The 27233-nt window shown below is 41.7% G+C and overlaps 1 protein-coding gene across 1 annotated transcript in view; it reads left to right on the top strand.

Annotated features, from left to right (window-relative positions):
• Nucleotides 1-27233, top strand: part of cadps2 (Ca++-dependent secretion activator 2) — a 271611-nt gene that overhangs the window by 115441 nt on the left and 128937 nt on the right. The window contains exons 4-8 of the mRNA XM_083973873.1: nt 3157-3237; nt 5736-5972; nt 8237-8358; nt 14837-14948; nt 15859-15998. Coding sequence (XP_083829999.1) covers nt 3157-3237; nt 5736-5972; nt 8237-8358; nt 14837-14948; nt 15859-15998 — 692 coding nt within the window. The remainder of the gene's footprint in view (nt 1-3156; nt 3238-5735; nt 5973-8236; nt 8359-14836; nt 14949-15858; nt 15999-27233) is intronic.

The following is a 27233-nucleotide window of genomic DNA, read 5'->3' as shown; positions in this document are numbered from 1 at the left end:
TGTGAGGCGGGGGGGGAGGGGGATAATATTCGAATATATCCGAACGAATTACGGGTCATTCAATATTCGTTCGAACCTCATTTTTCTAAAAACTGACAGCCCTAGCGCCCGCCGATCAGCAGTTGGTTAGGTCCAAATAAAAACTGTGTTTTTCCTGCACTTTGAAGGGCTGGAAAAAATTATATTATAGTGAACAATGGAACTGTGTATTTTTTTTCAGGTAAAACCTCTTTTAGGCCGCGAAAATAGGCCGTTTCTTTGGGTCTGTTCACAACACTGTATGTTGTAAATCTCTGGGCAGGGCTATTATGGGCTGGCGTTGCTAACGGGAGGAGTGTAGAGAGTCTTCTACTGCAATTAAAGTACTTAGGGGCTATTTGTAGATCATACAACCCCACTTTTAAAAAAAAATGCTACTATCCCTTTAAAACTCTGCTTCCAAGAAACTCTTAATGAAGGCCAGAAGTTACTGAGCAGTTTTAAGATGACTGCATTTTAACACGTCGATAAGATCATTGAAACGCTGGATGTCAAACTTTTATTAGTTCAAACTAAACTTGTCTGACGAGCCAGTTATCAAATCTGATGACTTGTGGTGTGGTACCCTAATCGAGACGAGATGATGCCTTCACAGGTGTTGAAGAAGCCTAGGTCTGACTGACATGTGGATCTAGATTTGATTGGACGGGGCGACCGCTCGCTGCGACTAAAGGAAGTTTGGATCAGCGTGAAGGAGAGGCTGATGGCTGATGATGTTTAACTCATTCTCCCGGATTCGTTTTTTTTTTTTTAAACGGGCGCAAATTAAAGGGCTTATCTTCTCTCCTCCTTATCACCTCAGAATTTTCCACTTGTCTCTTTGACTGCAGGCCAGTTTCCATGGGAGCCGTTTAATCTCCCATTTGTGAAATGAGGTGCCGTTTTCTGCCCAGTAAGCAAACCTCAATCAATTTTCCTCCCTGCTTTCATCTCCTCTTTGAGTCTCGCTGACAATGAGTTTAAGGGACGACTCGTTGGATGAAGCTCTGGAACTACAGCGAAACTCAGGGACGCCTCGCTAGTTTTTATACTGATCATCCACCGGCTCACAAAGCAAGTGGAGGACACGTCGGTCAAAAAGCTCATGTACTAACTAGATAAAACTCTGTGTTTCAAGACTTATGTCATTGTTGCTTCTGTCCTTTGTCAACCAGAAAGATGGTACACTTTACCGGTGGCAGCTGGAGCTCAGGTGGTCGAGTGCGTCAGGTTTAGTTGTTTTGTTTTTGGTTTTATCCCAAACTTCCACATGGGAGAAACTTACCGGGGCCAGAAAACCCTAATTTGTGCCAAAGGGGTTTGTCCTTAAAGGGGAATTGCCGTTTTTTACAATCTGGACCTTATTTCTAGCATAAAATCCGATCATTTCCTCCCCCAGATAACTTTGGTGTCATTACAAGTGGTTGTGATGAAATAATCTCCAGCCGAGAGGCGCTTATATCCGTATAATGAAGTCTACAGGGCAGCAGAATGCAGCCTCTAAATAACACATTATCTACAGAGAAACTCCTTCATTTCACCAATATTTAGTTCTGATAGGCTAGTGCTATTCCCCTCTGAGTCCGGGGTTAGCTGTTATCAACATCCGGGTTCTGTAGGTTGACCTACTGACCTCTGACCTGGATGATGTCATGCGGTGCGGCTTGTTGCTACCGCTAATGCTACGGTTCGTTTCTGCGTGTTTCTGACTTGTCAGAACAAAATGAGCAGCTGGATGAAGTTCAGTTGAGATAAAAATGGACCCGAATGCCGAAGCAGAATGATTATTATCAGAATGAGCCGGGCGGCGCTCAGAGATGACATCATCATCCAGGTCAGAGGTCAGTAGGTCAACCTACAGACCCCGGATGTTGATAACAGCTAACCCCGGACTCAGAGGGGAATAGCACTAGCCTATCAGAACTAAATATTGGTGAAATGAAGGAGTTTCTCTGCAGATAATGTGTTATTTAGAGGCTGCATTCTGCTGCCCTGTAGCTAATTTCGTCGGAACGACTTGTAATGACACCAAAGTTATCTGGGTGACTAAATGATCACATTTTATGCTAGAAGTAAGGTCCAGATTGTAAAAAACGGCAATTCCCTTTAACAAGTTCTGGGTCTGAACCCCTGGTCTTCTGATCTGTGAGGAGTTCTCTCCAGGTTCTCCAGCTTCCTCCCACAGTTTAAAGACATCACATCAGGTGAACTGGTCACATTAAACTGGCCATAGCTTTGAACGTGAGCGTCTGATGTGGTTTTGTATCTCTATCTAAGAGGTTGCAGATCTCTTGGTATAAATAATGGACAGATGGACGGGTTTTGTCTTGGGTGGATGGAAAAGAAGCAACTCTTCTATGTTTGGATGCTCATGTCTAGACAGAAACTCTGTTAAAGCCGACTTTGTTTAAAGTCTTTAGAAATCTCCAGCATTTTTTCAGCCGGGAGCCATTGAAGTTAATGAAGCAGCAGCTCTGCACTTTAAAGGAATCATCATCATTATTATTACTATTGACCGTCCAGCAGCAGCAGCAGTAGCTCAGTGTCAGTGATTACACACACACAAAAATGGCCCCTCAATGAAACACTGAAGAAACCGACCTTCAACTGTGAAACCATAAGTGGGATTAAACTATAACGTATTCAATCAATTTCAAGTACAGATATTAAATAGTTGTGTAAAGTTTGAGACCTTGCAGTGATAACAACAGTTTGATCTCATGTCAACACAGGCTGATCAACAGGTTAATAATAATCCAGTCAGATGTTCAGCTCCACATGTATCACACTGGTTCCTTTGGTATGAATAAAGCTGCTGAATACCCGGCCGTGTCCGTGTGCAGACTGATGGAGGTCAAAGGTCACGCAGCATCATTTAAACTTTAATAAAAACCTCTCTGGTTTTGTAAAACCTTGAAAAATCTGCTTTTTAAAATCACACAGGTCGTCAGTGTAACATCTAAAGAGACATAGAAACTGATGAGAGTCGTTGCAGCAGCAGCATCTAGTGGACAGTAGAGGAACTGCAGCTACACAAACCTGACTGAACTGGTTTTCTTTACTGTGATTGGTTTATTGATTCTGAATGTTTCTGATTGGATGAAGATTGACTTTTTTTCCCCCTTTCTATCACCTCAGCTGGACAACGTGGACGAGCAGGCGGCTCAGATCCGCAGAGAGCTGGACGGCAGGTTGCAACTGGCCGAGAAGATCGCCAGAGTAAGACACACACACACCAGTTGTATCTATCGTATTGATGCCTCCATTTATTTCTGTCTTATTATTTTAATTTTTACTCCAAGTAGTGTTTTAATTTGTGTTAACATCATTTGCAAACTTCAAACTCACAGTTTTCTGGGTCAATATTTTCACCTATTCTTGGTTCATCAATTATTGAGGCTATGAAAACTGATCAGCAGCCAATAAGCTGCACCGTGGAGAGTTCAGATGAATCCTGCAGCTCTAAGGAGATTTTTTAAAGCCTATTTCACCTCCTTGTTTTGGTTTTAAATCCCATTCACTGTCTCTGGTTCCATCAAAACAAGCTATGAAACACCGTGAAGTCCTCGGCAGTAAACATCTGTCAGACTCAGTCGGAGATCAGCTGTGGATGAGAGAAGAACATCTGGCTTCTCAGTGGTGGTTTTCACAGACAGGTTGTAAATCCACAGTAACCAGAAGATGTTTCACCTCTGACAGGGTTTTTCCTGCTATATTCCTACCACTAGTACATTTTCATGATGATGAAATCTGTGCTTTTTCAGACATCATTTTCCAGCTTTTCGAACAGAATGTGAATATTTTCTCTTTCACACTCGGCTTCTTGAAAAAAATGTCTCTAAATTAAAACCACATCCCGTTAAATCACAGCACAGACATCAGTAGTTCCTCTGCTTGTGGGGGAAAAAAGTTACGTCATGTTGATGAGATGAGATTTGGTGAATTTGTCAGGAGGACTGGAAGAAGATAGTTGTTTTAGTCATTTAGTCAAACCTCCACCAAAGAAAAACCTGGTTTGTTCCAAGAAGAGAGACCTTCATTCAGACCCCCTTCAGTTTTTCACCATTTGTTATGTTGCAGCTTTCTGTTAAAATCAATAAAATGCATTTTTCCCTTTGATCTACACCCACGACATCATGACAGCACAAACCCAGAATTTTAGAAATTTTTGCAAATGAATAAAAAAGAAAAACTGAAATATCACCTTAACATACGTTTTCAGACCATTTGCTGTGACACCTGTAGGTCTTTCAGTGGCCGTCGATTTATTTTGTTCATCTTTGAGACAGTTCTACGCCTTCATTAAGCCAAGCTGTGTTGGATTAAATAGTTTGGACATGGTTTGGAAGGTACACATCTGTCTAAATAAGGCCTTACAGCTCATTTGCAAATTAGAGCAAAAATGAGATCCATTAGGTTGAAGGAACTTCTCCAAGAGCTCAGAGACTGAACTGTAGCAATGCACAGACATGGAAGAAGTTTGGGTCAACCAGGACTCTTCCTTGAGTCATAAAGCTGCAACATAACAAATGGTGGAAAACTGAAGGGGGTCTGAATACTTTCTGTATGAACTGTAAACCTGGTTGCCTTCAATTCAGCTCTTCTTGGAAACTTAAAGAGACAAAACCAGAGTTAAAACAAAGTCTGATCTATCCTCCAGTCGCTGAGAAATCTATGAAATATACTATTTCATCAGTTTTCTTTTGTATTTTTACTTTGTTATCTAAAGAAATCCAATGTTTCCAAACTGCACATCAGTTAGTTTTCTAGTCTAATGAATTATTTAACAACATGAGAGGGAACAGGTGCTGATTGTGAACTCACGACCTCGTCAGTTTCTCCTCTGAAACGTCTTCTCTGCTTCAAAAAGAAAAAAATATATTTACAACAAGCAAACGACCTGGTCAGGTTGAGAGGAACCAAACAGAGCAGCTGAACTGAGATCACTTCATCTCCTAATGAGCCGTTAAATCATTAAACCTGAGCGTGGTGGTTTTAACGGGGAGTGTGTTCTGGGCCCCCTTAAAGAATACTAAAGTGGGCCCCTCCCCCCTAACTTTTCCTTTTTTTTTTCTTAGACTACGTATGTATTATCGTTTTTTATTTAGCCTTCTTTGTTTTGATGCTAATGCAGCATTACACTGCAAAAACTCAAGTATCTTAGCAAGAATATTTGTCTTATTTCTAGTCAAAATGTCTCATTTCTAGTCAAAACAAATCTCATTCTACTTAAAATAAGACACATCATATTAAAAGTAGCTTGTTTTTAGACACTTTTTACTTCTTTCAAGCAGATTTTCACTTGGAATAAGTAGAAAAAATCTGATAGTGGAGCAAGTTTTTCTTCCTTATTACAAGCACAAAAAACTTACTTTCACTGGCAGATTTTTCTATTTATTGTGAATTTAAGTGAAAATTATCTAAAAACAAGTTAATTTTTAGGTAATGAGTCTTATTGGAAAGTGGAAAGAGATTAGTTTAGACTAGAAATTAGACATTTGGACAAGAAATAAGACAAATATTCTTGGAAAGATGTAGAGTTTTAACAGTGTACTATGAGTATTAGTCAGGGTCTTACGCAGAATAAATCAGTCATACAAAGATTAGACTACTGGGGTTTTTTATGGGCCCCACTGGGCGCTGGGCCCCTAGAGTTATCATCACCTTTCTCCCCTATACAACCGCCCTGTGTGTGTGTGTGTGTGTGTGTGTTGCAGGAGAGGAGATACCCTAAGTTCATCTCTGGCGACATGGAGGCTCTGTACGTGGAGGAGCTGCGGTCGTCCGTCAACCTGCTGATGGCCAATCTGGAGTCACTTCCTGTTTCTAAAGGAGGACCCGACGTCTTCAAGCAGAAGCTCAAACGCTCGTCTCTCAACAACTCCTTCCTGGACATGGGGGACGAGGGGGACATCCTGTCCAAGTCCGACGTCGTGCTGTCCTTCACGCTCGAGGTGTGTGTGTGTGTGTGTGTGTGTGTGTGTGTGTGTGTGTGTGTGTGTGTGTGTGTGTGTGTGTGTGTGTGTGTGTGTGTGTGTGTGTGTGTGTGTGTGTGTGTGTGTGTGTGTGTGTGTTCTTGTACATGCTACGTTGTGAGGACCGGAACGAGTTTTTAACCAACAGACTGAGGACATTTTTGGGAAGCAGGGTTCTTACGGATCCTTAAAAAGTTTTAAAAGGCATTGAATTCATTAATCTAAAAACAAGGCCTTAATTGGCATTAAAATGTCTTAAATCAATTTTTCAAAGTCTTGTTGTGTTAACACATGATAAGTGGGATTTTATGGTTGTAATTCGTCTCAAATCTCAAAATAATTGGTAACATTCCGACATAGAGAAGTTAGTGGCGGCCGTCGACGCTAAATTTCTCACCGCCTCCAGCTCCCGAGTCAGTGTTTGTTTGTTTTTTCGGACTTTTTATGCATTTATTTTTAAAGGACAGCTGGAAAGAGACACAATCCAATGTTCATGTAGCAGTCACTTTACCTTGGACCACATAGGAAAGTGGGTCAAATTGTCCCTATAACCCTATGTAATTGATGTGGTGTTTTTTTTTTCTTTTTTCTGCATTTGTGTTTATTGTGAAGTCGGTCTTAAATTTCATTTCAAGTGGCTTTAAAAAAGTCTTAAATTTAACTTGGCTTAAGCTGTAGGAACCCTGGGAAGTGAGGACATTTTGGCCGGTCCTCACTTTTTCAAAGGGCTGTTTGAGGGTTAAGACGTTAGGTTATAATTAGTTAAGGTTAAGGTTAGCCATTTGTTTTGGATGGTTAAGGTTAGGGTAAAGGGCTAGGGAATACATTATGTCAATGAGGGTCCTCACAAAGATAGAAGTACAAGGATGTGTGTGTGTGTGTGTTCTTGTATAGATATCTTTGTGGGGACTGTGTGAGTTTTGAATGAGGACGTTAATGGACATTGAGGACGTTTTGTCTCGACCTCAGTTTGGGAAAGTTTCTGGCTTGTTAGGGTTCATGTTAGTCTTCAGGTCGTTTATCCCTGTTATCTCTCAAGCATGATGTCTTATAACATCTTAAACCACTTTCTTCATATTTGGATCAAATGTCCATCTGGACTCAAAGATGAATCGACCCAGTTTTTGACAGGTTAAACACGCGTCATTGTTTAATACTGTTACTCAGGATAAAATTAGGAAGTGATGACATTTTATACCCAAAAGGTCAAAAGTCAACTTCAGTGGGACATCATAATGTTCTGCTAAATCATTCCTAGCCTTTTATATAATGCTTTTTACTCATTGTGACCAGATTTCTGCAGCTTGGCAGGTTGATAACGACCACAAGGTTTTGATTGTAGCTCCGAGCAATTCCTTCAATGTACTGCAAAAAAACTTTAAAAATATGTCAAATTTATTAAAGCCCCAGTGTGTAACTTATTTGGCTTTTTATCAGCAAAAATCAAACATGTCTTTCATAAATCCGTATTTCACTGAAGTGGAATCACACCCACATACAAATGAAAGCTTTCTGGTACCTTAGAATGAGTTGTTACAAGTCGTTACAAATACGTTGCATGTCAGATGTTGTATCGCCATTTTTTACGTCGAGTGGCAGCGTGACCGTAGGTAACCACGGAAACTGAGCGGAGCTGTGGACTCGGCCTGTTCAAACTGTCACCACTGTGTAGTGTGAGGAAGGACGGAGGCACCGCTGTTGCATTCAGGTGCAGTCAGGCAGACGGCCGTCGGTCGGCAAACCAACCGGATGTCATTTTACTCCACCAGAGAAAGACGGTAAAACAATACCACATCACCATGACAACATGTTGTCAGACCACTTGTTTACATAAACGCTTGTTTATCCTGTTACATGCAGCGTCTGTTGTCTGTCTGACGTCTGCCCCATTTCACCTGAATGCAACATCAAGAATAGGTTCAGATATGCAACCGCACCGCTAGATGGGGGGAATTCCTACATACTATAACTTTAACAATTGTAATTAAAGCAATAAAGAACTATTGATCTGTCATCATTGATCTGGATAGAGTTTGGATGGGTTCAAGGTTCAACTTGTTAAACTTTGTAGCTTCAATCGATCATCAAACAAAGAGTTTTCTGTATTTTAAATCCTCAGTAAACGGCTCAGTCTGTATTTATTGATCATCCTGTGGTGTCATGCTGAACTTCTTAGTTAGGACTGAGGTCTGAGGGTTAGTCCAGGTTGAACCATCTCCTCCTCCTCCTCCTGGTCTTTGCAGATTGTGATCGTGGAGGTCCAGGGTCTGAAGTCCGTCGCTCCGAACCGGATCGTGTACTGCACCATGGAGGTGGAGGGAGGGGAGAAGCTGCAGACGGACCAGGCCGAGGCCGCGCGCCCACAGTGAGTCCAGCTCCGCCTCCGGACCGCTCGCTGTGCTGCTGCTGAATCGTCTGAAATGAGACTTTTTAGACACATTTTATTTATTTTCTCCTTCAGCAGATGAATGTGAGAAAGTCCTTCGCTGTCTAACTCATTACCCACTGCAGCACATTCCTGCTGAAGGTCAAACGTCCACATGCCGTAACAAAAAGAACCATGCGGCGCCGATGAGCATTTCAACTCTTTAATCTCAGCTCTGTATAGTTGTTTGGAGAAGGTTGAAGACTTCACGTCTGAAAAACATCTAAAGTTAGAAAAGTTTCCTAATTTAAATCAGTGGATCTATTATCAGAGTAAATGATCAACTCTTCTCTCCACAAACTTTCAATCTTAAAGTTGACTTCTGACTCTTCTGAATTAGCTGGAAGCTGCAGTAATGTTGCCCTGTCGCTCTGACACGTCTGCACAACCAGAGAGTTCATGAGCTGCTTTTACACTTCTCAGCCTCTGCTGCAAAAATAGTTTTGTGCAAAATGGAACCAGTGTACGGTGTCGGTGACTGCTACGTTTTTACTTTAAAACTCATCTGTTTAGCTTTGTTTCCTTCCTCCGTCCACTAGAGACTGCAGTTTGTGAAATTGAGAGTTTTAGAAACGCAGCTGATCCTGTTTTCCTTTAAAGATGAGACTAGATAAGACTAGTCTGATATATATTAGTCTCAACTATTGTATGAAAAACTGTATTTGTTCCTCAATAGGGAATTTCATAACAGCAGCTTAAACGTTGAGGTAGAAAAGGAGTCAAGAATAAACAGTTAAAGGGTTTGAAAGGAGATAATAGCACAAGAGGAAGAATAATAATATGTATTTAAGAAAAACACAGAGAAAAACAGAGACAATGTAGAAAAACACAGAGCGTGACATGAATATGAAAAAACCTTCAGATTTGCTTTGTCTGGACAATGAAAACTGAGACCTTCGGACACAATGATGTAAACTCCCATGGTGGCTCCTGATTGGTTCATCAGCCTCAAGTTGTTGTCATATTAAAGTCTGCAGCTCTTTACTGCTCTTCCTTCACAGAGACAATCTACTTCCTCAGCTGGCGTAGGTCGTTAACAGGCTGTTAAAGTCCTGTGGTAATGTGATGGAGGACGGACGTCTCTCACTTTCTCTGAGTGTTTTATTCTGAAATCTGCTCTATTTTTTATCAGATCACTCAGGAAACAGTCAGCCAATCAGAAGAGAGGGCTTACAGCTGGGGTAGTGCTAATGGATAATGTACTGCCCTCGCAGTGCGTGTACCGATGCAGAGCTAGACAGTCAGTCAACGAATAATAGTTCCCCAAAAGACCACAAGGCTTGATCTTTCCTGTCCTTTAATGGAGTCCTCTATTTCTCCTCCATAAAACTGAAATGATCACAGATAGAAACACAATGTACTTACAGTAGCATTGCATGAATACATTTCAATTAGCATCCATAGATTAACAAAATTAAAAGAGTTAGCATAGACTGAAAGCTAGCAAGGTATTTTAACCGAAAACATAACGAATCATGTCTTAACCACAAAAATACACAATCATGTAACATTATTCACATATTCTACTCACAGATAAACATTCCCCAAGGCAAAAGCGTCCAACAATATTATTTAGCAGTCTGTTTAGCCGCCTGTGCTCACTTATAAACCCGAGCATGAAAACTGAGCATGCAACAGAAAAAACACAACATAGCTGGACTTGACGAGCCGAGCGCTCACTTCGATGCGGTTTCTTTGAACCAAAGCACATATGGTATACTTTTTAGACCTGCTTAATTATCAACTTATCAACTTTAACTTAACATTTTAACTTTTTAACCCTCAAAGACAGTACAGATAATGATATTAATGATTAATAATAATCAGATTGATCACCGACTCCTCGTGTCTTTGCAAATGTCAAGATGGTTTTTGACTTGTTTTCCCGTTAATGCTGTAATTTCTAATGATCTGTAGCGTTGATTGGTTCATTTAGCTCAGTTCATCAGTCAGTTTGTGGTGGTGATTCCTCTGGTTCCTCTGATTCCTCTGGTTCCTCTGGTTCTGATCCGGTTCTGACCGGAGTGAGTCGGTCTTCACGTGGTCTCGTCTCTCTGAGCTGCAGCGTCCTGGTGGTGGTGGGATGTTTGACGGACAGCGGGGGGTCGGGGCAGTAATGAGGATAACCTTTCACACGCTCCGGCTGCTGCTCAGAGGGTTTCTCCTCCTCCTTCCTTCCTCTCCTCCTTCTCCTTCTTCCTCTTCTTTTCTCAGAGGTGGAGGTGTAGGTGGTGTAGGGGGGGGTCTGTCCTCCAGAGTCAGAGCCAATTAGAGGAGCGGGGTGCCACCTGACGGCCTCGGCGGTCAGCGGGGAAGCAGCGAGCAGCTCCTGCAGCCTCCGGTGTGATTAACCAGCAGAGCAACAACAGGCTCGTTCCTTAATGACGTCGTCCTTGTTAACTGTAATTACACAGCCGAGGTGATGAGCTGTGATTACAGCGCCGGCGTCCGATGGTTGTAGCGGAACAGCCCTTTAATCAACCAGGACCTTTTTCATTAGTTAATAGATTTAATTCATGTGGAAGGTACCAAACATCTGAGATTCAGCCTCACAGACCTCAGATCAGTTTCTGACTGTTGATACAGGGACTCCAAGTATCGATCTTTGATTATCCCTTTAGGGATCTGAGCCTATTTTGGCCGTTTTTCACCACTTTTGACTTTTGCCTTTATAAGCCACATAACAATTTATTCTTTCTTCACAACTTCATCTATATGATCTGATTATTTTCTCATTTTGACCTACTTTATTAGGCCACTATCACATATAATAGTATCAGCTGATTCCACCACTTTTATTACATTAGGGGATCTGCCTGAGTTTATATGGACATTCTACTGTAAATGGGATGTGTTTTGGCATGCATTTTTATGTTAGCTCCAATAGCCATGTTAAGGAGAACATCATTGTTTTGTTTTTTTGTCTTGAAACCTATTTTATTGGATTCATTGACCCCCGTCAGCTTTAAAAAAAAAAAAAAAAAAAAACTTGCTATATATCTCCGCATAGGGCTCACTCTCCGTTATTGTCGTCCACACACACAGACAAGCGCGCATGCATGACGCGTGGGTCCGGTTTTTTTTCCAACCCGCGGGTCCCGCATCTATGAAGTAGCCTATTTTGACCCGCACCACCGCATCTATTTTCACAACCCATCCCGCCGCTATTAAACGTCAGACAGCGGGCTTTTTTACTTTGAAAGGGCAGACAGAGGCGCTGTGTTGCCGGTAGCTTGTCAGTGTGGAGTGGGAGAGTCACAGTGCAGCAGCAGCCGCCGCCGCCGCCTCTCCCTCTCCCCGGTCTGCTCTCTGGTGAAAGCAACCCGCTCTGCTGATGCACCCAGCCGCCGTCTCACCACCGGTTCCTTCACACCTCCGCCGGCTTTCCCGTCAACATCACCCCTGATAACACACTCTGGACTTCATCATCAGTGTTTTTAATGACCCGCCCCCCGCACAGCCTGCGTCCGCGGCATGCACCTCCGAAAAAAAGTGAGAAGAAAAAAAAAAGATGCAACAGTGTGTGTGTGTTTAATATTCACTCCTCTGTTGCACAGATCCAAAGGCTCTGTATGCAGACATGTTGCTCCACGAAACATTTTTCAAGTACACAGTAGAGCTCAGGTTCTAGAGAATATTTCTTTAACATCTTATGGCAGTAAATTAATTAAAGATCACCCTAAAGATCGCCATTTGAAAAAAAAATCACGATTGTCCCCTTCGATCGCCGATAGACGATCCGATCGAAAATCACTCCATCCCTAGTTGTCGTGTAATATTTTACATTTAAATGCAAAGTTTGAATGAATTTAAAATGATTTAAGTGACAAAACATGTATTTCAGGATGTAGTTTTTAGCTGCAGGTAGTAAACCACAGCTCAGACTTGACCAGTGTCACATGAACAAACAGCAGCAGCAGCAGCAGCAGCAGCAGCAGCAGCAGTAGAAGCAGCATTAACAGCAGCAGCAGCAGCAGCAGCAGCAGCAGCAGCATTAACAGCAGCAGCAGCAGCAGCAGCAGCAGCAGCAGCATTAACAGCAGCAGCAGCAGCAGCAGCAGCAGCAGCAGCAGCAGCAGCAGCAGCATTAACAGCAGCAGCAGCAGCAGCAGCAGCAGCAGCAGCAGCAGCAGCAGCAGCAGCATGTTGCAGCAGCAGCAGCAGCAGCAGCAGCAGCAGCATGTTGCAGCAGCAGCAGCAGCAGCAGCAGCATTAACAGCAGCAGCAGCAGCAGCAGCATGTTGCAGCAGCAGCATGTTGCAGCAGCAGCAGCAGCAGCAGCAGCAGCAGCAGCAGCAGCAGCATGTTGCAGCAGCAGCAGCAGCAGCAGCAGCAGCAGCAGCATGTTGCAGCAGCAGCATGTTGCAGCAGCAGCAGCAGCAGCAGCAGCAGCAGCAGCAGCAGCAGCAGCAGCAGCATGTTGCAGCAGCAGCAGCAGCAGCAGCAGCATTAACAGCAGCAGCAGCAGCAGCAGCAGCAGCAGCAGCAGCAGCATGTTGCAGCAGCAGCATGTTGCAGCAGCAGCAGCAGCAGCAGCAGCAGCATGTTGCAGCAGCAGCATGTGGCAGCAGCAGCAGCAGCAGCAGCAGCAGCAGCAGCAGCAGCAGCAGCAGCAGCATGTTGCAGCAGCAGCAGCAGCAGCAGCAGCATGTTGCAGCAGCAGCAGCAGCAGCAGCAGCAGCAGCAGCAGCAGCATGTTGCAGCAGCAGCAGCAGCAGCAGCAGCAGCAGCATGTTGCAGCAGCAGCAGCAGCAGCAGCAGCAGCAGCATGTTGCAGCAGCAGCAGCAGCAGCAGCAGCAGCAGCAGCAGCAGCATGTTGCAGCAGCAGCAGCAGCAGCAGCAGCAGCATGTTGCAGCAGCAGCATGTTGCAGCAGCAGCAGCAGCAGCAGCAGCAGCAGCAGCAGCAGCAGCAGCATGTTGCAGCAGCAGCAGCAGCAGCAGCAGCATGTTGCAGCAGCAGCAGCAGCAGCAGCAGCAGCAGCAGCATGTTGCAGCAGCAGCAGCAGCAGCAGCAGCATGTTGCAGCAGCAGCAGCAGCAGCAGCAGCAGCAGCAGCAGCAGCAGCAGCAGCAGCAGCAGCAGCAGCAGCATGTTGCAGCAGCAGCAGCAGCAGCAGCAGCAGCAGCAGCAGCAGCAGCAGCAGCAGCAGCAGCAGCAGCAGCAGCAGCAGCATGTTGCAGCAGCAGCAGCAGCAGCAGCAGCAGCAGCAGCAGCAGCAGAGAGGAGGTTTCAGTCTCTCTCTGTTGATCTGTTCGTTGTCTCTGTTTCAAAACAGCAGTGTCAATAAAGTTATTATTGTAATAAATAGAGACAAACAGCAGCTGAGCTCCAGACATCGTCATGTCATCACTCACAGGAAAACACTGATCAGGGGTCAGACACCTTTCAGCGCTGCGTTGCCTTGGAAACTGAGCAAACTGAATATGGAGCTCGACGAGTGGAGGGGTCACACACACACACACACACACACACACACACACACACACACACACACACACACACACACACACACACACACACACACACACACACACACACACACACACACACACACACACACACACACACACACACACACACTTGCACATGTTACTGTACAGCTGTTTACCTGTGATCGACAGCTGTTGTGACCTTTGACCTCATGTTGATGTGACCATGGCTGCAGAAAACTGATCTGATTTATCTCCTTCTTCTCCTTTATCTTCTCCTCCTCCTCCTCCTCCTCCTTCTCTGTCTTCTTCCATCTCTTCTTCTCTGTCTTCTCCTTTTTTTGTACTTCTTCATCCTCATTTTCACTTCTCCTCCTTCTTTTTATTCTCCTTCTGCTTGATCGTCTTCATCTTTTTTTTCTTCTGTCTTCTTATTTTTCGTCTTCTACTTTGCCTTCTTCTTTCTGTTCTTTTTCTTCCCTTTTTCTTGTCTTTTTCTGTCTTTTTCTCCACACACACTGTGACTGCTTCTGAGTGAATCAACATCTGGACTCCTCTGAGTATCAACATCTGTAGTGTATCAACAGAGACTCAGTCGAGCTCCACAGACGCTCAAACAAACAAACAAACAAACAGAACAAATGAAGTGGAACGGAAAACTCAAATTCATCAAAAGTTTTCATGTTATAACAATAACTTGACTCGTATTGTAACAACTTGTTATAATGTGACCGTGTGTTTGTTTTATAATGTGATTTATAATGTAGACTCTCTACATCAAATCCTTATGATGAGAATGTTTTTAAATCGGTTACAACAGCACTTTAATTAACTGTGTGTGTGTGTGTGTGTGTGTGTGTGTGTGTGTGTGTGTGTGTGTGTGTGTGTGTGTGTGTGTGTGTGTGTGTGTGTGTGTGTGTGTGTGTGTGTGTGTGTGTGTGTGTGTGTGTGTGTGTGTGTGTGTGTGTGTGTGTGTGTGTGTGTGAGGTGGGGCACTCAGGGAGACTTCACCACCACTCATCCTCTGCCGTCGGTCAAAGTGAAGCTGTTCACTGAGAGTACGGGAGTCCTGGCTCTGGAGGACAAGGAGCTGGGCCGGGTCAGTAGACCTCTATCTATCTATCTATCTATCTATCTATCTATCTATCTATCTATCGATCTATCGATCTATCGTTCTATCGTTCTATCGTTCTATCGATCTATCGTTCTATCTATCTATCGTTCTATCTATCGTTCTATCTATCGTTCTATCTATCTATCTATCTATCTATCGTTCTATCTATCTATCTATCTATCTATCTATCTATCTATCGTTCTATCTATCTATCTATCTATCTATCTATCTATCTATCTATCTATCTATCTATCTATCTATCTATCTATCTATCTATCTATCTATCTATCTATCTATCTATCTATCTATCTATCTATCTATCTATCTATCTATCTATCTATCTATCTATCTATCTAGTCCCTATTGTCCCATGAAGTGACATGAATCCTTTTCTCTTTTTTCTGTCGTCTCTGAAAAAGTCAGGAGAGCCTGAATGATACCATTGATCACAGTATACTATTGAAGAAAATTGATGAGGTATGGTATTAGAGGAGTAGCCCATGAGTGGCTGAAAAGCTGCTTAAGCGACAGGGAGCAGGATGTGCATGTGAATAATGTAGACTCAGACCCACTAACAACAACTCATGGAGTTCCCCAGGGCTCTATACTGGGTCCCAAACTCTTTATTCTGTACATCAATGATATTTGCGATGCACTACCACTGCTAAAGTGCGTCTTATTTGCTGCTGATGACACAAGCATAGCTACATACATGCATACCCACATACATAGCTCCGGAAAAGATCTTGAGCAGCTTTTGTGTGCAGTGGAAAAGGACTTGGAGATCCTGAAGAAGTGGTTTGATACAAATAAATTATCATTGTTTTTATGTAAAACAAAATGTATTATATTTGGCAACAGAAAAATTACTCCTCCTCCTCCTCCTCCTCCTCAGGTGGTCCTGAACCCGACCACCAACGGTCCCAAACAGGCTGACTTCCACCGGATGGTCGTCCCCAAGAGCAGCCAGGACTCGGAGCTGAAGATCAAGCTGGCCGTCCGCATGGACAAACCCCCCAACATGAAGCACAGCGGGTGAGTCCTCTCCTCTCCTCTCCTCTCCTCTCCTCTCCTCTCCTCTCCTCTCCTCTCCTCTCCTCTCCTCTCCTCTCCTCTCCTCTCCTCTTCCCTTGCTCTTCCTCTCCTCTGTCTCTTCCTCTCTGATGGAGCAACCAAACTCCATTGTTCCTGTCAAAGATAACGTGTTGTGTCAGGCTTTTATACAATCTGATGGATGTTAATATTAGAGCTGGCCTCTTAGGTTACGTTACTTTGCTCTACGTTGACTTTTCACCATCACCACCTTTTGTTTTTTAAATATTAGTTTAGAAAACCTCTCAAGGCACTATTTTCTACTTCTCTTTTCTTTCCCTTTACTAAGCACCAGTCTTGTGTTGACTGGACCTTTTCAGCGAACTGAACTGAACTTTAAATCAAACTTTGATCATTGGCCAAACCATTTTTGTGTTGGAGGTGGGGAGGTTCTTGGTCACTATTTCAAGGACAGTCAGGAAAAAAACAAATAAAAATCCTTTATGTCACTCAAATATGTATATTTTTCCACAAATAGGCCTGATTTGAAAAGTTATTCCATAATTTAATGAGGTCTCGGTTCCTACGCGTCCTGGAAAACCTGGAAAGTGGTGACCAATTTTCCAGTCATAGAAAACACATGGAAAATGAGAAGAAAAAAAAAAGTCAGATGTCCTGCAAAAGCTTGCGTTGTCCTTGAAGATAATTTATCACATGGTGACATCAGCTACCAGAGCTTTGACTTGTTCAGACCCACTAAGGATTTCTTTTCCAAAGAAAACTAGAGACTTTGAGTTGCTGAGTGTTTCCAGTGTTGGACCTGTTGTCTCTGCTGAGTGACAGATAGAGGAGCAGCACAGAGATGTAGTGGGTGTGGTTTAAAAACATAAACAACATGTTTGCATTGTTATATGAAAAACTTGTCATCATTTCTAAGCATAGAAGAGATTATTTCATAGATACTTTAGAGCCACAGACTGCAGATGATTAAAGCAGACTTCTGGGGCTGAGAGGAATAAACTGGTTAAATGAACGGGACGGGGGAAGTGTTAGTGTATGATGTAACTATCTATCTATCTATCTATCTATCTATCTATCTATCTATCTATCTATCTATCTATCTATCTATCTATCTATCTATCTATCTATCTATCTATCTATCTATCTATCTATCTATCTATCTATCTATCTATCTGTCGTTCTTTCTACCGTTCTATTATTCCATCCATCTTCAGTTCATTGTTTTTGTCCATATTGTCCCATGAAGTGACATTTGGGTCGAAGGCGGTTAAACCTCTGGCTCTTCATGAAGTGAAGGGTTTTCTAGGATCGTCTTCATCTTGTCTTCATCATCTCCACCTCCCTCCTTCTGGATGGATGGATGGTGGATGCTGATTGGTGGTTGGAGGTTTCTCACTCAGCAGCTCTTTGGTTTTTAGAGACGTCGTTGACCTTCAGGGTGTCGATGAGTCAGAGGTGAAGCTGGTGAAGTGGTTGAAGTGTTGCTCTCCAGTCACAACATAAAACCTTCCTCCTAGATTTAGTACCAGGGAGAAACAGGATCAATCAGGTGGATGGTTCAGCATCAGCATCTGTTTAAAGGCCGACAGCTCCACCTACTGGTCAAACACAGGAAGTACAAACAGTCTGAGGACGAGGTCACATGATCAGCAGCTCATTATCGATCAATACTGGTTTTTAAAAAGATCACTTTCAGATCTAAACAGTTTAAACAGACCCTGACACAAAGACACGATGGTTTTATTGATTTAAAAAGTCCAATCCCTAAACTTACACCCTTAATTTAGACAGAAGTGATGATGTTTAGAAATTAATTTGTGATGGATTGACAGTTGGTTTCAAATCAACATTATTAAAAGTTATTAAATAATAATAATTTGTAACTTTTTATAATAGTAACAATGAGTGTAGCAACCCAAACCGTAATAACGACCAATAACGTAATAATTTTGGACATTTTAAATGTAATAAAGCCAAGAATGTAATGAAAGATTTGAACCAATAATGTAAAAACTTTTTTTTTTGCCAATAGTGTAATAAATGATTACATTATTGGCTGGTTATTACAGTATTGGCCTAAAAAAACCCTGTTGAAAATGTAAAAACTGGTGCTGATAATGTAAAAAAGTGAAGATTTTCTAACTTTTATAATAGTAAAAATGAGTGTAGCAACCCAAACTGTAATAACGGCCAATAACCTAATAATTATGACCATTTTAAATGTAATAAAGCCAAGAATGTAATGAAAGGTTTGAACCAATAACGTAAAAACTTTTTTTTGATTTGATTATTACAGTATTGGCCTAAAAACATCTATTGAAAATGTAATAACTGGTGCTGATGATGTAATAATATATGTATCACTTTGAGTCATTGTGACACGTTCTAACATCACATCCTCTCTGGACTGAAGTCGTCGCCTCATCTGATCTTTAGGCCGTTAATTCAAAGATCATTTAAATATCATCAGTCGCTCCAGAATCAGACTCTTGAATCCGACTCCTTCTTGATTCATTGATCCAGATGATTTTATAGTTTGTTTGTTTTTCTATAAACGTCCATGTAGGAAAACAGAGATTATGATCAATTACTGTACAACAATAAAACAATCTCAGTTGGCTTTCTGTTGTTCTGAACAGTTCCTCCTCTAAGGTTAAAACTAATGTTGATTTGTTTCACATTAACAAGTTGAATTTATTAGTTATTTAATTGTATAACTTCATTAATTTTGTTAAATTAAATTCATTCATCACTATGTTTTCTCAATATCAAGTAACACATTTAAAACCAGTTGAGACTGTTCAGGTGCAGTTCTCATCTCCTACCAGCAGGTGGAGGCAGCGTCTCATTTACAAACCCACAAAACTCTGACAAGGAAACATTTTAGTGTGTGTGTGTGTGTGTGTGTGTGTGTGTTTTGGAGAGAACTTTTTTCCTCCAGAGTCAGATGTTTAATGAGATGTTTAATGAGATGTTTCTAAGAGACTCTCCACAGAACCTCTTCATTGAAACAGCAGCCTCTTAAAACCTGTAGATAATCCAAAACTAAATTATAGATTTTTACTAAAACACTTTATCTCTATTGTGTCGACGTTTAGTCAGAAATAAAAACACAGAAACTGTTTCTAACCCATTCTGATAAAAGCAGATAGAATAGAACAGAATAGAATAGAATATACTTTATTAATGAAGGAAGTTCTTTCGTCACAGCGCTCCAGTGTACGAAGGTAAAGAATATTATATAATATCAACAGAAAAACAGACACTAACTAACAAAGAAAAAAACAACACAGCAATTAAAAACCATCTCAGTGAAGAAACATCGGTTCAGTCTGAGTCACTTAGTGTTGATAAACAAAGAAGAAAATGAAATTAAGTGATTTCACTCGTCTGTTTTCTGGCTCTTGGTTGACAGCAGGTCGGAGGTTCAGTTAGTTACAGCTGCAGCTCCACCTGCAGGTTGTTAGTTTCTGTTTCACCACGTTTAAAATAATCTCATCTGATCATGTCGTTGTTGTGCATTCAGAAACTTTAGTTGTTGCTCAGTGCATCAGTTTCCTCTGTAACCTGTGACTGCAGACTGTGAATGAAACAGGTTTAATCCTCATCATCATCATCATCATCGTCAGGAAGCTCTCCGGTTACAGCTGCTGTCGGCTGACGGACGTTTTCACCTCTAATCCCACTGCTGCGTGAGACCAGGACAGTGAACGCATCACGGCTCAGTTTAGATTTCCTCCCAGATTAGATTTTTTTTTTTTTAAATAGTTGTGCACATTATCTATCTGTTAAAATGAAACCTGATGATGTAACTGTGTGTTGTTCTGTGTGCAGAGGTAAAACAAAGATGGAGGCCACAGGTTTCATCTTTGAGTTGTTGTGCAGTGGAAACAGATGTGGAGGTGGAGCCATGGGATTGTGATGTTGGTTTGGTTGTTTATGACAAATTGTCTTGGGCAGTATATATCTATACATCCTGCTGCAACATTAAATAAATTAAAACGTAAGACAGTGGAGGAGGAAAAATTGACAGTTTTCAGTAATTTACCGGCTCCTGAGCAATAATAGCACATACAGGAAAAAGTTGTGCAAATTACAGCTTGTGCAAAATGTGCAAAGATGCAAGAAGTGCACAGCCTTAATTAAGTACGTTTAGAGCTCTAGATCTCCAGGTTAGATCAGATTAAAACAAAAGTAAAACACTAGGTGAGATCATTTTTAAAACAAGTAAAACCCTAGCTAGTAAACTATAACTATAAACTATAACTAACTATAAATCCGAGGCCAGGCAGCCTGCACCTTGACCACAAGAGAAGAAGTCAAAGAACAAGACCTCTGTTTATTCTTGTGAAGAACTGCCACTAATTGTCAAGATTTATCTGCAAAATCTGAATCTACTACACATGAACATATTAGTATAAGTTTATAATCGCTATAAAATAAAGTCTGAAAATCTGAAATATAAGCATATAAGTTTCACTCTGATAGAGGTCACATGACTGCTGCAGTGGCTCAAACCTGATTGGTAAAGACCAGAGTCATGTGACCTGTGTTGTTCACTCTGTCATCCAACATCAGGACTTCACAGCATGAAATTAGCATTAATTAGCCTACTTTATGTTGTTTAGTTTGTTTCGCTCTCAGTTGAGCTAGGCTAGCAGTTTCCCTTTGATTCTAGTGTTTGTGCTAAGCTAGGCTAACTACAACTCTGAAAATATACACATGGTAACATGGTAGATGATGAATAACCTTATCCACCGCTCCATGGATTGATTTCTCACCGGCTTCGTTGTTGGAAACAGATGATGCACATGGAGGAGAGGAGGGTTAGAGACACAGAGGAGGAGAGAGTTCTCCTTTAAATTTGTTTGATACTCAGATGAAACTGGTCTCCATCCTGTTATTGACCAGTGTGTTGACAGGAAGACTGAGAGTTAAACACACTTCTTCCTCCTCCTCCTCCTCTTCCTCCATCAGTGTAATGAACTCACCTCAGCTGGAGTCATGCAGCTCTGGTCACTGGTAGAAGCAGCTGCACTTCTCACCAGAGTCCACATGGGGTCAGTGTCTGTCTCTGTCTGAGCTCAGCTTTCACCTGATGGGAGTATCAGAGAGAGAGAGAGATTACTGTCACTGTCTACTTCCTGAAACATCAGTGACTTCACAGCAGATCCACAGCTGATCTAACTAAGTGAACCTCTTCATTTAAAGGGGAACTCTACAGTTAAAAATGTAAAAATGTTGCAGAGTTAAAGCAGATATCAGTGGAATGTTTTTGTTAATATAAGTCCTAAATAGTCCTATTTTCCGTCAGCAATCACTTACATGAAGTATTTCAGCCTAAACACGAGTCTCTCCGTCACTCTGCTCTGCTGTAACCCGAGGAGAAAATTTTCCTTGTGGGATACAAGTGTTATCCAATGAGGAGAGAGAACGGCATGAAGGGCTGTGTGTGCAGCCAAGGGATGCGCGTGAATGTGGTGACATAGCACGAGGACCAATTGATGCCTGACAAGGGCGGGGGCTGCTAACTCATGGTGCGTTCAAAGAAACTCGTACTTTGTGTCTTTCCTTCCTGTGAAGTCATACCAGTTCGATCTGGTACGAGTTCACGGGTCGGAAGTTACGAGTGGCCGTTAGAGGGAACTTTCACAGACAACAGGATGGTAAAAACACGAGCTACGGGTTACCTGGAACGCTACCAAGTCGTAGTTGTGACTTGAAGCTGTAACTTACGGTTTCAAAAGCCTGCCTTGAACGCAGCATTAGCCGAAACGGCCGTGAAGCTGATATCTGCTTTAAGGTGGAAATCCTACATAGTTCCTCTTTAATAACCAGTTAAACCTCCTTTAGGTCCAATAACATGAAACCGGTTGGTCCAGTAGCTGCTGATCAAACCAACTCTAGTTCTAGTTCATCTCCTCGGCTCCTCGGCTCCGTCCACGGCTTCTCCACCGGGTCCAGGTCTGGACTCTGACTGGTCCGATCCAGAAGGTGGATTTAGTTAGAAAACCTTTTCTCAGCAGCGTTGTGTAGAGTCCAGCTGCTCTTTGCTGTGTTGTTGTGGAGCATCAGACTCATCTGATCATCTGGTGACTGTGATGGTCTCAGTTTCCCACAGAGCTGAGTCTTCTAGCTCCATGTTGAGACGGTTTGTGGACGGATGAAGGTTTGAACTCTCCTGAGACTCTTTTTCAGCCGGATCCTAAACTTTCTGAGATCTTTTCTGTGACGAGTTTTAAAGTCACCAAGGAAGGAGACAAGTCACTGGACAGACGTGGTTTGTTTTGAAGAAGATCTTTTCAAACTCTACTTTTCAGTTGGATTTAGCAGAGAGGAAATGCTGATTTATGCTGATTTTCCACATAAATTTGCCAGTTTGTAACACTTTATTTGACGCCTATCTCTATAACTCATTATAACCATACTTATAATAAATTATAATGCAGTTATAGCACTGTATAACTATAGTTCTAAACACTCATAAATTATCATAATGCTTTATTACAATAATCATAACACACTATAAAGCGTATAACATGTTATAACTGTTAGTAACTGGCTGACAATGCCCACATCGATAATACTTTATAAATATAGTTATAATGTGTTATAATTGGTTTATAAACGTGTATAACTATCATTATAAACACTCATACATTACCATAAAGCTTTATAACAATAAGCATAACACATCATAGAGCATTTTATACTGTAATGGCTTATAAGGTCTTAGTATTATAATAGAGTTACTAACAATTATAACGTATTATAATACCTGACCTTATAAGTCATGATAAAATGCTTTATAGTGTGTTATGATTATTGTTATAAAGCATTATGATCATTTATGAGTGTTTAGAACTATAGTTATACAGTGTTATAACTGCATTGTAACTCATTATAACTATGGTTATAATGAGTTATAGAGATAGGGGTCAAATAAAGTGTTACCACAAGTTTTTTCTCATAAACCCCCAAATGGCTCCAACCAGCTTCAGTGACCGGTCTTCGAGATGGTTTTACCCACAGATACATTATGAACATTTGAAAAGTTGTTTCTAATCTGCAGAGGAAGATGTAGATGAAGTTTGTTTCTCCGTGTTAAAACAAAGTTCCTAGCTCATCATCGTAGCCCGGGTGAAGAAGGTGGCCATCATGTTTTTGGACACTGAGCCGCTGATGGAGCTGAAGCCAACGGGTTCGTTCACCTTCTCTCACCGCTGAGTCTCAGTAAAACCTCGCAGGGCGACGTGATGATGGCCGAGGTGTTAGAGTCACACATGGAAAACACTTAGACTTCCTGTTTTACTCCCAAACCACCGGGCTGTGAAGAGAAAAGTCTAAAGGACAGAATATGGGAGATAATGGACCCGATGTCAAACAATAAAAACACACACACACGGAGCTCCTCGGCCAATCAGAAGCTGCAGAAGAGCAACTGCAGCCGCCTTTCGCCGCGGGGGGTTTGAAGGTCGACGAGAAGTTGGAAGCAGCGGATGAATCTGGCAGCGAGCGGCTCCACGGCTCTTCTTCATGTGTTAGCTCCCACTTCCTGTCCTGACGGGGCAACAACACACACACACACACACACATACAAACACACACACACACACACAAACACACACCGGGTCCAGGAAGAAGCCGGAAAAAAAAGAGCACAAAATGTGTTTGGTGCGTTTAAAAAGAAAACCAACACAAAAGCACAAAGGAAAAAATGCACAAACAGGAAAACATTTGGCAAACACATGATGTTTTTTTCCCTTTAAATATTTAACTTTTATTTATTTCATCCTTAAAAGTGAAGAAAGTGACGACATGTTTTACCTGAGGAGAAGAGCTTAGTCAGAACTGAACTGCTGTGGAAGATTTTTGTTCTTTTGCAGTGAAGTGACGTGTGTTTACCAGTGTTTTTAAGATGCAATTAACACAAATGTATAAAGTAACGTGCCATAAAAACATGGCAAACAATATACAAACTAAATATGCAAAACAACTAAATAAACTGCACTAAACATAAATTAATACATGGTAGAAATAATTTGCATGTGAACACAAATGAACACAACGTCTCCATAAGTGCAACAATCCCCTGTACAGTAACTACCAACATTTACTTCATTCCCGTGTTTCCTGAGGATGAAATCTCTGTATTTCCTCTGTGTTGTGTTCAGGGTGTGGGAACAGCTGCTGTAAACACCAGCTGCTCTGGACTTTGTGATGAACATTCATCAAAATCAGAGTTTTTTCACTTTAATTGATGACAAATGTCACTTTTTTTTCTGATTGTGATGCAGCAATCTGTCTGTTTTAGGCGAGACACTAAAAGGCAAAAACACAGTTTTTTCATGCACTGATCAATTGTGAGATTTTGGGCTGTTTTTCTTCCTTAACATGTATCCTTTCCAGAAAAGTCAAACGAAATGGAAGAAAATCCACATTAAAGCAGAAGTGAGTGATCCGGTCGTTTTCGCTAATGCTGCGTTCCAGGCAGGCTTTTGAAATCGTAAATTACAGCTTCAAGTCACAACTTACGACTTTGTAGCGTTCCAGGCAACCCACTCGTGTTTTTCCGACCTGTTTTACCGGTGAAAGTCACTATAACGGCCACTCGTAACTTCTGACCCGTGAACTCACACCAGATCGAACTGGTACCACTTCACGGTTGGAAAAATACGAGTTTCCTTGAACGCACCATAACAGTCCTCGTCCCTACGTCACCACATTCACGGCGTTCCTTGGCTGCACACACAGCCCTGCATGCCGTTCTCTCTCCTCATTGGATAAAAACTGTAGGATACGATAAATGTTTTCTCTTCGGCTCAGAGCAGAGCAGAGTGACTGAGAGACCCGTGTTTCAGTCCAAACACTCTATGTAAGTGATTGCTGTCGGAAGATATAACTATTTAAGACTTATATTAACACAAATATATCACTCACTTCTGCTTTAAGGTTTTTTATTTTACTTAATTTTGTCTCTTTTGTTGGTAGATTTCTGCTAAATTCACCAGAAGTTAGTCTGACCCGTGTCATGTCAGGTGTCATTGTGAAGCTCTTTCTCTCCTGAACAATTATATAGGCTCCAAAATGTCATTGTCGTATTTCCTCTGTATCCGCAACCAATCGTAAAAGTATGATTTACAATAACAATCTATGGAATTTTACAGTACAAACCTTTAAAGGCCGTTTTCTCAGAAAGAGTTTTTCCTCAGACTCTGAGCTAGAAATCTCCACTTCAGCAGCACTTACAGACACCAAACCTTCCAGTTTGATCCCTTTCTAGATCCTGAAGGTTTTTACAGAGGGGATTGTTGATATAGGCCGGTGCATATTCTCATTTGTCCAGGTCATAGTATTTCAAAGGAGGTTAAATCGAAAGCAACTGGACTTAGTTATTTGTTATAGTTATTTACAAATAACTAAGTCCAGTTGCTTTCGATTTAACCTCCTTTGAAAGATTGTTGATATATCATTCACAGCCTCATTTATACAACATTTTATTACTAAACACATGGAGACATTAGATTTTTCTTTTTAGGGCTGGTGACAGTATTTTCTCATTTACAGAGTGATAAAAAGAGATATCCAAAATCCCCTTTGTAAAAACTTCTGACTCTAATACGTCAACAAAATAAATCAAGAATTTTGAAAGTAGCTTTATCCATTAGTCAGATTTCTGTTCTGGAAATAATATGCAAATTAGTGCATATTTCATTAGATATTGCCTCATTTACATATTTAAACATAAAATTTGACAAAACTTGTAATAAAAAAAATATTTGTCTTAATGTAAGTGATAAGTTTGGGAAGTTTCATGGTGATATCTGTTATTTAAAATGTTTTACCCTATTCACCTGTATAGTAGTGTCCCCCGCTTAATTTCATTTTACGGTCTATAACTCCAGTCTCTCACCCCACACACACACACACACACACACAGTCAGACACTAAAAGAGAAACCCCTTTAGAGAGTGAATATCCAGCTAAATGACCAGTGTGAGCCGGTGTTTCTCGGCTGTTAAATGCCTGCAGTGCAGTGAACTCTCTGTCGTTTCCAGCGGTCGTGTCCGTCCGTCCATCCGGGGCCGTGTTGCTGTGCGGCTGAATGCCTGTGAGGAGCAGCAGGAGGAGGAGGAGGAGCAGGAGGAGGAGGAGGAGGACAAATCATTTTCACAAGTGTGGTGTTGAGCGCTGCCACATGTTAACCCTGGGCGGCTGCAGCGCTGCGTGGCCCAGATTCTGGTCCAGGCGGCGGCTCAGCGGCGGCGGCGGCGTTGCAGCCTTGACTGGAGGCCTTTTCCTTTTCTTTGAGGGCGAGCGGCTCGGCTGAAGAAAGAGGTCTCGCCATCGATTGATTTTCCTCACTTGCACTTGCCTGTATCCCACGCTTCAGGAGGCCCGGGAGCAGCCATCGATCCAGAGGCCACGCTGGTCATTCTTCTTCTAACCTCTTCCTTCCAGACCGGCCGGCCGCCTCTCTCGGCTCCGCTCTCATTACTCCCTCCTTTATTATCTTTCTTTCTTTCTTTCTTTCTTTCTTTCTTTCTTTCTTTCTTTCTTTCTTTCTTTTCTTTAATAGCCTCCTCATTAGTACGGCTCGTCCTAATGACGCTCAGTGACAGTGTCATGAGCTGACGTGTTATTGTGATGTGGATGTGGATGAATTCACATATCAACAGAATCTGATCCTGAGACTGTTGTTTTAGTTGTACCTGTTAAAATAATAGATGTTTAAGATGGAAAAGAAGTAAAATAACTTCACATTAAAAGCTCCTTTAGCTCTGTGATGAACTCATTAATGATCCAGTGCTGCAAGTGAACATCCAACGATTTAGAAGTAAATGTGATGAATATGCAGCACAATGATTTGTGTCAAAAACATAAAATATAATACAGAACAAATAAAGACACATGTAAATTGATCATAAGAAGCACTCGATCAGTTTAAACTACGTCTTGTTTTTCTCAGATGTTGTTGTTGTTGAACCTTGAACGCAGCATTTCTAAACTCTGTCTGCTGCTGATTCATTTATTTATTTATTTCAAAGGATCCCTGTTCTTCCTGGGGTCAGGAGAACCTTACAGTACATAGAAAAGAAAAAAAAAGAAAACAGATCATATTTTCAATATCACATCAGTCAAATAGACATCGTAATACGTCGTGTTGCAGTGATACTAACAACACATTGGTGCTGTGAAATCTTCCATTTGATTGCA

The sequence above is a fragment of the Trachurus trachurus genome, assembly GCF_905171665.1.
Source record: "Trachurus trachurus genome assembly, chromosome: 6".
In the NCBI taxonomy this organism is placed as follows: domain Eukaryota; kingdom Metazoa; phylum Chordata; class Actinopteri; order Carangiformes; family Carangidae; genus Trachurus; species Trachurus trachurus.
This window is presented reverse-complemented; position numbering and strand designations above follow the sequence as displayed.